Genomic DNA, 13,739 nt, shown 5'->3' with positions numbered 1-13,739 from the left:
AACACGGTATCTGCCATTACTACCTCTTGTGGTAGGGCATTGCCCAATCTGACTGCTGAAAAGAACCATACCCTATTTAGCTGCCGGAATCGCTTTTCTTCCACTCGCAGTGAGTGCCCCCTGGTCCTTAGTATTGTCTTTGGAAGTAAAAGTCATGTGCCAGTCCTTTACATTGACCACACATGTATTTATACATATAAATGAGATCTCCTGTGAGACCTCTTTTTTCTCTAAGCTAAACAAATCCAATTTTTCTAAACTTTCATCATATGTGTGGCCTTCCATTCCTTGTGGCAGTCTAGTTATACCCACCTTTGAACTGACTCTAACTTCTGAATGTCGTTTTTAAAACTGGAAGCCCAAAACTGGATCCCATATTCCAGATGTGGCCTTACATTGATTTGTAGAGGGGTAACTATACATTGGGGTCACAGGATCTAATCTTTCTTTTTATACACACTAACATCTTGTTTGCTTTTGCAGCTGCTGTTTGACATTGAGTGCTGCTGCTCAGCTTATTTGTAATGAGAATACCCAAGTCCTTCTTCTGTTCTGTAGTCCCGAGTTACTTTCCATAGTGTATATGCAGCAATAGGATTACTCTGTCCTAGGAGCATTACAGGAGCATTACAAGGTGCTTTACAGCTGTGGGCTGACATTAACCCCTTATTACCCCGATTGCCACCGCACTAGGGCAATCGGGAGAAGCTGGGTAAAGCGCCTCAACTGCCGTATGCTTTATCCATGCTGGTATGATATGTGGGGACCCTACACCAATTTTTTTGTTAATTTTTATACTATGATAGTCCCGCAGACAGCGCCTGTGATTGAAAGCATCAGACACGCTCCCACTTGGGGTGGGGGCGTGTCTGACTGCAACCAATCACAGACGCCGGTTGGCAGGGAAAGTAGTGAATATGCATTTAAGTTCATACTCAAGCCTGGAAGTAAATGTGCGGCCACTGCAGCAGTTACAGCTGACCCAAAGCCTCGGTAAGTATAGTGCGCCTGCTCCTATCCCCCTATCCCTTCTACCACTATTTTTAATAGCTGGAGTCTGGTCCATATAGACTTATATGGGGACCGGTGTCCGGCCAGATATCTGGGATCAATCCCAGGCTGGAAACTGATTTTTTTTAATCCAGGTAGGTCCACCAGTCCCGGTTATTTGCGAGTCCGCCCATCACTAATCCTCTCTTATCTGTGTTGTGTTATCTTTTTTTTTTTATTTATTTTCTTTAATAAAGAAATATTCATTACCAACACTTAGAGGCTAGCATTGTGTTTTTATTGTTAATTCCCTGCCACTACTTTTTAACTTTTTACCTGTGGCCAAACATTTCTGTGCTCCAGGACACAACATAAACCACATGAAAGTTGTCATATTAAAAGGCAACTTCAGATTACAGAGCCATTGCAGAGTCTGGGAATACAAATTCATCACCATCTCTGTGGACACAGGACTCAATCTCTCAGAAGGATTTATGACTCATTACAAAATCTGAGAGGTCAGCTCCAGAGACTACGAGGGCAACGTGCCTCTGATCCTACATGGATATTGGGACAATAAAACTCACACCACTAATCAAAGCTAATTAAGGATTCACTTTCCAAGCTCAGTGTTTGTTTATTTAAATGTCCTTTTACTATGCATCGCTCTGCCCTGTTTTGTGTGTATATATTTGTGTTTCTTCAGATATTTTGTCATACCATGCCTGAGGAAGAGACCTGAGATGTCTCGAAAGCTTGCTTTATAACATCATATTTTATTTTTATTTTAGTTAGCCATTAAAAGGTGTCACAACTACAAATTTTTAATTTTGTTTCACTGAGAGCAATCACTCATTTTTCAACTGGCTAACACGGTACCAAAACCTTCTACTTTTTAACATGCATGAAATTAACCTTCTGATACTGTATTTGATCATTTTAACTGTAGAAAGACACTCACAGCCCTCACTCACCATGTATTGACGAAATAAACATTCATGATTGTTTTATCCTGCCACCTTCTGAATGCATTAATTATGTCCACCCTAAACAGATATTATTATATCTTATTACAGTTTGTGGTGTCAAGTATATGGCAGAATAGCAAAGGATCCACAAGGAGGTCCTCTACCCTACACCTGTTATATATTTATAAGACACAATTTGAGGGAGATTTAGTGTTACATTTTACTCACGTTTCATGACAATTTTGCGTGAAGTGTCTAACAGAGGAATGGCAACAACATCCTAAATTGTACCACATTAAGTAAGAATTTTCTCCTTTTTCTGTCATTTTCTTCTGTTGCATCCTACACTTGATAAATGTACTCTGTTTTCTAATCGATACTGTGACTTGTCATTTCAGCTGTATGACAATATGTGGGCCAAGCTTCAGCGTGCCTTTGCAATCTGGAGTGGGTTTGGTATGACTCTTACTGGAGTACACACTTGTGGAGACTACATGTTCAGTGGTCACACTGTAGTCCTCACCATGCTGAACTTTTTTGTCACGGAATGTAAGTAGTAGCACACTTTTGCATTACATATGAAACTGTATTCTATCCCCCTTTACCTCTGTAAGGATCTACGTATATTAAGTAAGGATTTCCTGGCATGTACCGGCTTCTGCTTCTCCTGTTATGTACTGCAAGTGTAGTGTGGCATGCATCACCTGTGGGCATCTATTTTAAGATAAAAAGTATACCACAGGTTGTACAGGGTGTTCATTTGGACAACCTATGCCAAACAAAGAGAAAATAAATTGTGAACAAAGCTTAATACAGTGGAACCTCGGATTACGAGTAACCTGGTTTGCGAGTATTTCGCTATATAAGCAAAGCTTGCTGTTCATTTGTCACTCTGTTTACGAGCAAGCTTTGCTGTACGAGCAAATACCGCACACACTTCCGGTTCCGTACATCCACCGCGCTCTGACCCGCTCTTGCAGTCCACACAAACACACACAAGCACGCACATATATTATGCTCACCTTAGCTTCCGTTCCATCGCCGGCCTCATGGTTCTTGTAGTTCGCCAGTACAAGATGTGTATCGGGTAACCATCGCGACGAGGGAGGAACTTCCGCTGTCAGCCGCTACTCAAAGGCAGCGTGCTATGCTAGCCAATCGGGGGCAAGCGGCTCCTGCCTTTGATGTCAGTGCTCTGGGAGCGGAGGTTGCGGCATCGCTCGCGATGGTTACCCGATACACATCCTGTACCAGCGAACTACAAGAACCATGAGGCCGGCGATGGAATGGAAGGTAAGGTGAGCAGAATGTGTGTTTGTGTGCGTTTGTGGAATGGCACAATAGGGGACCAGGATGGGAAATTGAACAAGTTGTGGAACGAATTGTCTGAGCTTGCATTATTTCCTATGGGAAATTTTGCTTTGCTAGACGAGTAACTTTGTTTACAAGCACACTCCCAGAACGGATTGTTCACGTAAACCAAGGTTCCACTGTATTTATATGCTGCTTTTCTGCCTACATAAGTTGCCCTGTTTGATAGAAACCTATATAGTTATATTACTTATATATATTAAGTCTTTAATATATCTTTGGCATCAATTACTTATTTTTTCCAGAGTTCTTTCCAACTTGCTTGTAGTTACTCATGTTGAAAACAGCAATACATTATTAAATTAGAAATATATATTAGTATATGTAATGACCAGGGGGAGGAAGCCGTGACAAAGGTGTGTATCATCCACACCCTACATGGCAATGGGGGTCCTGTTTGTCTATGTGCCTTGCTGATACCTTGACAATATGCCTCTGCAGACCCTGTACTGCCGTTTGACATGGCAAGCCAGAACCAGATGATATAGAGATGAATTGGGGAGACCTGAGTTCAAAATGCTTTTTTCTTTACTAAACAAGTTGATGAGAATTATATCAGATAGCGGGGACAAGACTTCAAGAATACTTCTTCTGTATCATGCAAAGGCATCAATCCAACAAGCCATTGCCTGTTATATTAGTTCAGCAAACCACTCTGGGAATCTCCATTTTCCCCTCATTTATTAAATTGCCTCTTTAACCCCTTAAAGGGAACCAATCACCATGATTTTCCTATATAACCTAAAGTCAATGCTATACTGGTACTATCAGGCTGATTCTATACACGCCATTGGTGGTCAGCTCGGATATTTAGGTTTTGAAATCCATAAAGTAAAGTTTATAAAATCGGCAGCTGCTTGAGTGACAGCAGCTGAGGATCAGATAATATCTGCGCGGAATTCATAGTTATCCCCTCTCCCTGTTAGAATTAGCATAAGTATTATACAATCGATGTAACTTTTCTCTTCCAGGACTTGTGGTAAAGTCATACCTATGTGATCAAAAGGGGCGGTGCCCCTGATATCAGCTTTGTTGGCTGAGGCCTCGCCCCTTCTGGTCACATACTTATGACCTCACCACAGCTCACCTATCCTTCCGAGCTCTGCCGTGCGCCAAAACAGTAGTTTTCCACTACATATTGGGTATCAATGTCCTCAGGAGCAATTGAGCAACAAATTGTATGGTCGCTTTTCTCCAGTTTCCCTTGTAAAAATGAAAAATTGTAAACATTTGAGGTTTTATATTCCTTCCTTTTTGCTTTAGTTCCTGTGAAGCATCTAAAAGTTTAATACACTTCTTAAATGTGATTTTGACTAGTGCAGTTTTTAAAATGGTGTCACTTCTGGGTATTTTCTGTCACATAAAACACTGTCACGTCAACTGTGACATAGTCCCTAAAAATAAAAACAAATTGGTTAAAAATAAAATTTTCTCTAACTTTTAATTTTTTTTATCACCAACAATGTGATCTTTCAAAAATGGTGCTTATGTAAAGTAGACATGTGGCAAATATTATTTATTAATGATTTTGTGTGATATAATCTGGTTTAAAGGTGTAAAAAAATCAAAGTCTGAAAATTGCAACATTTTCTTATGTTTTGTCAAATTTTTGTTATTTTCATAAATAAACACATGATATTGACCAAACTTTAGCTCCTAACATGAAGTACGTGTAAGAAAAAAACTGTCTCAGAATCACTGGGAAATACTGAAATTGTCTCTCCAGGAAAGGAGACAAACTCTAGTGCCACTTATTGGAAGTAGCAATCCTAAAAGTCACAAGTGGCCTTTTAACACTAGAACTACTGAGGTAGTCATTTTGACTACTTTGCACCATGTATTTCTATATAGGTGTCACGAGTCCAGTAGTTCTAGTGTTCACAAGCCTTTTCATATGACCTAGGATATATGCCAGATCAGAATCCCAATTTGCAGACGAGGTGTTTCGGGGTGATTGCCCCTCGTCAGTGCAAAGTGTGGGTAACTGATCTGGCTTATGGGAAATACTGAAGCGTTCTAGTGTTATTACATAGTAAACATCAGGAAGAAAAACCACGATCAAATGCCCATATTATTCTATATCAAAAGATTTTATTAAATAACTCATTAAAATGATGTAAAAAATTCCCAAATTCATTGGTGGAGCAACATACATATGTATCAATTGATACATTTACAATTTTCCAAAGGACTGGAATCACATTGCATGTAAACCAAAATAGGTTCTGCTTGTGCTGCAATAAAATAATACACCACTAGGGGTCACTAAAGAGCTTATTGAGCAGGGATCTTAACCCCTTCAGCCCCCGGGCACTTTCCGTTTTTGCGTTTTTGTTTTTTGCTCCCCTTCTTCCGAGAGGCGTAACTTTTTTATTTTTCCATCAATCTTGTCATATGAGGGCTTGTTTTTTGCGGGACGAGTTGTACTTTTAAATGAAACCATAACGTTTACCATATAGTGTACTGGAGAACAGCAAAAAAATTCCAAGTGTGGAAAAATTGCAAAAAAAGTGGGATTGTACAATAGTTTTTGGGATATTTTATTCACCGTGTTCACTATATGGTAAAACTGATGTGTGGGTATGATGCCTCAGGTCGGTGCGAGTTTATAGACACCAAACATGTATAGGTTTACTTGTATCTAAGGGGTTAAAAAAATTCACAAGCTTGTCCGAAAAACGTGGCGCACGTTTTGTGCCATTTGTGCCTATGCCAAACAAAGAGAAAATAAATTGTGAACAAAGCTTAATACAGTGGAACCTCGGATTACGAGTAACCTGGTTTGCGAGTATTTCGCTATATAAGCAAAGCTTGCTGTTCATTTGTCACTCTGTTTACGAGCAAGCTTTGCTGTACGAGCAAATACCGCACACACTTCCGGTTCCGTACATCCACCGCGCTCTGACCCGCTCTTGCAGTCCACACAAACACACACAAGCACGCACATATATTATGCTCACCTTAGCTTCCGTTCCATCGCCGGCCTCATGGTTCTTGTAGTTCGCCAGTACAAGATGTGTATCGGGTAACCATCGCGACGAGGGAGGAACTTCCGCTGTCAGCCGCTACTCAAAGGCAGCGTGCTATGCTAGCCAATCGGGGGCAAGCGGCTCCTGCCTTTGATGTCAGTGCTCTGGGAGCGGAGGTTGCGGCATCGCTCGCGATGGTTACCCGATACACATCCTGTACCAGCGAACTACAAGAACCATGAGGCCGGCGATGGAATGGAAGGTAAGGTGAGCAGAATGTGTGTTTGTGTGCGTTTGTGGAATGGCACAATAGGGGACCAGGATGGGAAATTGAACAAGTTGTGGAACGAATTGTCTGAGCTTGCATTATTTCCTATGGGAAATTTTGCTTTGCTAGACGAGTAACTTTGTTTACAAGCACACTCCCAGAACGGATTGTTCACGTAAACCAAGGTTCCACTGTATTTATATGCTGCTTTTCTGCCTACATAAGTTGCCCTGTTTGATAGAAACCTATATAGTTATATTACTTATATATATTAAGTCTTTAATATATCTTTGGCATCAATTACTTATTTTTTCCAGAGTTCTTTCCAACTTGCTTGTAGTTACTCATGTTGAAAACAGCAATACATTATTAAATTAGAAATATATATTAGTATATGTAATGACCAGGGGGAGGAAGCCGTGACAAAGGTGTGTATCATCCACACCCTACATGGCAATGGGGGTCCTGTTTGTCTATGTGCCTTGCTGATACCTTGACAATATGCCTCTGCAGACCCTGTACTGCCGTTTGACATGGCAAGCCAGAACCAGATGATATAGAGATGAATTGGGGAGACCTGAGTTCAAAATGCTTTTTTCTTTACTAAACAAGTTGATGAGAATTATATCAGATAGCGGGGACAAGACTTCAAGAATACTTCTTCTGTATCATGCAAAGGCATCAATCCAACAAGCCATTGCCTGTTATATTAGTTCAGCAAACCACTCTGGGAATCTCCATTTTCCCCTCATTTATTAAATTGCCTCTTTAACCCCTTAAAGGGAACCAATCACCATGATTTTCCTATATAACCTAAAGTCAATGCTATACTGGTACTATCAGGCTGATTCTATACACGCCATTGGTGGTCAGCTCGGATATTTAGGTTTTGAAATCCATAAAGTAAAGTTTATAAAATCGGCAGCTGCTTGAGTGACAGCAGCTGAGGATCAGATAATATCTGCGCGGAATTCATAGTTATCCCCTCTCCCTGTTAGAATTAGCATAAGTATTATACAATCGATGTAACTTTTCTCTTCCAGGACTTGTGGTAAAGTCATACCTATGTGATCAAAAGGGGCGGTGCCCCTGATATCAGCTTTGTTGGCTGAGGCCTCGCCCCTTCTGGTCACATACTTATGACCTCACCACAGCTCACCTATCCTTCCGAGCTCTGCCGTGCGCCAAAACAGTAGTTTTCCACTACATATTGGGTATCAATGTCCTCAGGAGCAATTGAGCAACAAATTGTATGGTCGCTTTTCTCCAGTTTCCCTTGTAAAAATGAAAAATTGTAAACATTTGAGGTTTTATATTCCTTCCTTTTTGCTTTAGTTCCTGTGAAGCATCTAAAAGTTTAATACACTTCTTAAATGTGATTTTGACTAGTGCAGTTTTTAAAATGGTGTCACTTCTGGGTATTTTCTGTCACATAAAACACTGTCACGTCAACTGTGACATAGTCCCTAAAAATAAAAACAAATTGGTTAAAAATAAAATTTTCTCTAACTTTTAATTTTTTTTATCACCAACAATGTGATCTTTCAAAAATGGTGCTTATGTAAAGTAGACATGTGGCAAATATTATTTATTAATGATTTTGTGTGATATAATCTGGTTTAAAGGTGTAAAAAAATCAAAGTCTGAAAATTGCAACATTTTCTTATGTTTTGTCAAATTTTTGTTATTTTCATAAATAAACACATGATATTGACCAAACTTTAGCTCCTAACATGAAGTACGTGTAAGAAAAAAACTGTCTCAGAATCACTGGGAAATACTGAAATTGTCTCTCCAGGAAAGGAGACAAACTCTAGTGCCACTTATTGGAAGTAGCAATCCTAAAAGTCACAAGTGGCCTTTTAACACTAGAACTACTGAGGTAGTCATTTTGACTACTTTGCACCATGTATTTCTATATAGGTGTCACGAGTCCAGTAGTTCTAGTGTTCACAAGCCTTTTCATATGACCTAGGATATATGCCAGATCAGAATCCCAATTTGCAGACGAGGTGTTTCGGGGTGATTGCCCCTCGTCAGTGCAAAGTGTGGGTAACTGATCTGGCTTATGGGAAATACTGAAGCGTTCTAGTGTTATTACATAGTAAACATCAGGAGGAAAAACCACGATCAAATGCCCATATTATTCTATATCAAAAGATTTTATTAAATAACTCATTAAAATGATGTAAAAAATTCCCAAATTCATTGGTGGAGCAACATACATATGTATCAATTGATACATTTACAATTTTCCAAAGGACTGGAATCACATTGCATGTAAACCAAAATAGGTTCTGCTTGTGCTGCAATAAAATAATACACCACTAGGGGTCACTAAAGAGCTTATTGAGCAGGGATCTTAACCCCTTCAGCCCCCGGGCACTTTCCGTTTTTGCGTTTTTGTTTTTTGCTCCCCTTCTTCCGAGAGGCGTAACTTTTTTATTTTTCCATCAATCTTGTCATATGAGGGCTTGTTTTTTGCGGGACGAGTTGTACTTTTAAATGAAACCATAACGTTTACCATATAGTGTACTGGAGAACAGCAAAAAAATTCCAAGTGTGGAAAAATTGCAAAAAAAGTGGGATTGTACAATAGTTTTTGGGATATTTTATTCACCGTGTTCACTATATGGTAAAACTGATGTGTGGGTATGATGCCTCAGGTCGGTGCGAGTTTATAGACACCAAACATGTATAGGTTTACTTGTATCTAAGGGGTTAAAAAAATTCACAAGCTTGTCCGAAAAACGTGGCGCACGTTTTGTGCCATTTTCCAAAACCCGTAGCGTTCTCATTTTTCAGGATCTGAGGCTCAGTGATGGCTTATTTTTTGCGTCTCGACCTGACGTTCTTAACGGTACCATTTTTGCACAGATGCTACGTTTTGATCGCCTGTTATTGCATTTTGCGCAAAATTTGCGGCGACCAAAAAACGTAATTTTGGCGTTTGGAATTTTTTTGCCGCTACGCCGTTTACTGATCAGATTCATTGATTTTATATTTTGATAGATCGGGCATTTCTGAACGTGGCGATACCAAATATGTGTGTATTTTTTATTTTTTTAACCCTTTAATTTTCAATGGGGTGAAAGGGGGGTGATTTGAACTTTTAGGTTTTTTTATTTTTTTTTAATTTTTTAAAACTTTTTTTTTTACTTTTTTTTTTTATTTTACTAGTCCCCCTAGGGGGCTATTGCGATCAGCAATCCGATCGCTCTGCACTATCTGCAGATCTCAGCTACAGAGCTGAGAACTGCAGATTTGCTGCTTCACTTTCAATGCCGGCTGTATTCCGGCATTGAGAGGAAGTGACTCATGTTAGCCACAGGCGTCATCACATGACCCTGTGCTACCATGGCAACCGCCGAAAGTCACGTGATCATGTCACGTGACTTCCGGCGGGGGCGGGGTAAGTCACTGTCATGGCGGCGCCCATATACATATCGCTGCCAAGACTTTGGCAGCGAAATGTAAGGGGTTAATGGCCGCGGGTGGAAGCGATTCCACCCGCGGCTAGCAGGCACACATATCAGCTGTTGATAACAGCTGATATGTGCGCGTCTCGCCGCCGCCGACCGGTGGCAGGGGGCGGGGCTTACCGGCACACGATCCATGACGTATTCAGTACGTCATGGGTCGTTAAGGGGTTAAATTATCAAGCCCCATAGCGTTATACACTAAATAATTTACCACTTGGGGTCATTAAAGATCTTACTGGACCAGGATCATCATAATTAAAAACCAAGGTCCAATTTAGCCTGTATTACAATGGAGACCATTTATTTAATTGCATGAATGTATATCTTACCATCATATAAAAATAAACACCAGGCAATAGACAATGATTGAAAAATACCTAAAGGATAAAAATCAAAGTTGAATATCAAGATTTTCTATGTATGCAATAGCATTATCATTTACAATATAGAAATCATTATTGTCACCATGGTAGGATCTCAGGGGGCACTCCTCAACAATGTGCTGGATAGTTTGACGATCTGCTCCACAGTCACAGGTTGGAGAGTCACATTTTCCCCACTTATACATAAGATCTGCACAGACGCCAGAGTTTGTTCTGATACGATTTAGAGTAACCCATGTTTTCCTTGGTAGATTGAAGCCTGGTGGAGGGTTTTGTAAGTTAGGGAACGTTTGGAGCTCGCCGTCTACTACACTGACCCAAAGTTCTTGCCATTTCTCTTCTAAATTGAATTCATGTTCGTGCAAGGTGATTGCAGTTCGGATGAGTAGGTGTCTTGATTTCAATCATTATATTGTAATACTATTACTATTATTTGTTATTATAGCGCCATTAATTCCATGGTGCTTTACAAGTGAAAAAGGGTATACATAAAAACAAGTACAACAATCATTAACAGTACAAAACAGACTGGTACAGGAGGAGAGAGGACCCTGCCCACGAGGGCTCACAGTCTACAGGGAATGGGTGAGGGTACAATAGGTGAGGACAGAGCTGGTTGCGCAGTGGTATTCTGGACTGAGGGTTATTGTAGGTTGTAGGCTTGTCAGAAGGGGTGGGTGTTTAGGTTCCTCTTGAAGCTTTTCATAGTAGGAGAGAGTCTGATATGCTGGGGTAGAGCGTTCCAGAGTATGGGGGAGGCACAAGAGAAATCTTGTACGCGATTGTGGGAAGAGGAGATAAGAGAGGAGTAGAGCAGGAGATCTTGTGAGGATCTGAGGTTGCGTGCAGGTAGGTAACGGGATACTAGGTCACAGATGTAAGGCGGAGACAGGTTGTGGATGGCTTTGTAGGTCATGGTTAATGTTTTGAACTGGAGTCTTTGGGCAATGGGAAGCCAGTGAAGGGAATGGCAGAGTGGCGAGGCTGGGGAGTAGTGAGGGGAGAGGTGGATTAAGCTGGCTGGAGAGTTCAGGACAGATTGGAGGGCTGCAAGAGTGTTGGAAGAGAGGCCAGAGAGCAGGAGGTTGCAGTAGTCGAGGCGGGAGATTGAGGGCATGTACTAATGATTTTGCTGATCCTTAGTTAAAGAAGGCACGGATCCGGGAGATATTTTTGAGTTGTAGTCGGCATGAGGTGAAGAGGGCTTGGATGTGTGGCTTGAAGGATAGAGCAGAGTCAAGGGTTACTCTAAGGCAACGAGCTTGTGAGACTGGGGAGAGTGAGCAGCCATCAACTTTGATGGATAGGCTTGGTGGAGGAGTTGAATGAGGAGTAGGAGGAAAGACAATTAATTCTGTTTTGTCCATGTTAAGTTTTAGGAATTGCGCAGAGAAGGATGAAATAGCAGAGAGACCTTGTAGGATTTTGGTTAGTAAGGAGGTAATGTCAGGTCCAGAGAAGTAGATCTGTGTGTCATCGGCATAGAGATGAAGCTAAAAGCCGTGGGACTCTATGAGCTGTCCCAGGCCGAAGGTGTAGATGGAGAATAACAGGGGTCCAAGAACTGAACCTTGGGGGACACCAACGGATAGTAATATCTCTAATATTTTTATGTATTAGAAGTTTTTCATTATTCACTACTTTAGTGTATTCTTTAAGTAGGAGATTTTGTCTTCTTAGATTTGCGGGTGCAATATGACTCAGCACAGGTAACCAGTGAACAGATGTAGGTCTAATAGCACCAGATATTATATGCATAGAGTTGTTCAGCTGAGTGTCAGTTAGGCTTACATGACAGCCATTTAACCATACTGGAGCAGAGTACACCAGGGCAAGAGTAGATGTTCTCAAAACATGTTGCCAAGCCCCAGGAGGATCCATAGAGTTTCTGAATAATATTGTTGAGGCCATGATAGGAATTCATTGAAGCACTCGCATATTCACCTCAATAAAGCAGGGAGCAATTATTTGCATCGTACGGCAAGCGATCACACAGTCCGGCACCCTACATGTGTTTCAGCTTCAAAAAGTCCTTCGTCAGGGGCGTCTCCTAGAACCAGAGAGGGAAGTTTAAACTAGCGGTGTCCAATCGCCGCACAGCACCATTTATGATGCGCGCGTTGCCATGGCACCGTCCCGAATCCAGCCCGAGAGCCGCGTCACTGATCAGATGATCCAGGACATCACATGACCTGGATACATCAGACCCGTAGAGATACAGCGAGCCAGCAGGAAACCATGGCAACCCACGTGTACAGGTACACGGCAATGTTATGATATATGGACACACATGTATAATCTTTATCACCACTATTTTAATCCAAAATAGAAAAACCTACAAATAAACCACTCTAACAAATCCCTATACCATTTAAAAAGAGAAGAGAGTATACATATCTAGCAGATAATATAACAATCTATATATTTAATTGCATTATTCTGTCTGCCTTGCTCCAAAATGACGTCATTAGGCCCTGTGCGCACTTACCGGTTTTTCCCGCGGATTTCCTGCGGTTTTGCTGCATGTTTCGCTGCAGAAAATGTTCATAACATCCCTGCAGTGAATCACCAGCAAAACCTATGTAAAAAAAAATGCTGTGCGCACTATGCGAAATTTGACAGCTGCATGTTTTGCTGCGGGATTCCTGCAGCAAAAACAATTGCATGTCACTTCTTTTTTCGCACGTCGCTGCGGGATTTCACTCCATTGACTGCAATGTAATCGTGAAATCCCGCAGGGAATAACGCAGGCAGCAAATTCTGTGTGGTTCATTGCGTTTTCCTGCGTTATTCCCTGCAGTATTTCGCAGTTTACCTGCGGTAATGTACATCGCTTGCCTGCGGTTTGCAGGGAAGTGATGTCATTATGACAGGAAGAGGAAGCGGAGCAGAGAGTAAACACACACACACACACACACACACGCACACGCACACGCGCACGCACACGCAGGCACACAGGCACACACGCACACACAGGCACACACGCACACACAGGCACACACGCACACACAGGCACACACGCACACACAGGCACACACACACACACAGGCACACACACACACAGGCACACACACACACAGGCACACACACACACAGGCACACACACACACATAGACACACACACACAGACACACACAGACACACACACACACACAGACACACATAGACACACACACATAGACACACACACATAGACACACACACATAGACACACACACATAGACACACACACAGACACACACACACACAGAGACACACACACACACAGAGACACACACACAGAGACACACACACAGAGACACACACAC

The 13,739-nt window shown here is 41.5% G+C and overlaps 1 protein-coding gene across 2 annotated transcripts in view; it reads left to right on the top strand.

Moving 5' to 3' along the window:
• Positions 1-13,739, top strand: part of SAMD8 (sterile alpha motif domain containing 8) — a 231,887-nt gene that overhangs the window by 165,194 nt on the left and 52,954 nt on the right. For both annotated transcript variants that reach the window (XM_075349095.1, XM_075349094.1), the window contains one exon: positions 2,357-2,507. In XM_075349095.1, coding sequence (XP_075205210.1) covers positions 2,357-2,507 — 151 coding nt within the window. The remainder of the gene's footprint in view (positions 1-2,356; positions 2,508-13,739) is intronic.

The sequence above is a fragment of the Anomaloglossus baeobatrachus genome, chromosome 5 (assembly GCF_048569485.1).
Source record: "Anomaloglossus baeobatrachus isolate aAnoBae1 chromosome 5, aAnoBae1.hap1, whole genome shotgun sequence".
NCBI classification, from domain to species: Eukaryota; Metazoa; Chordata; class Amphibia; order Anura; family Aromobatidae; genus Anomaloglossus; species Anomaloglossus baeobatrachus.
This window is presented reverse-complemented; position numbering and strand designations above follow the sequence as displayed.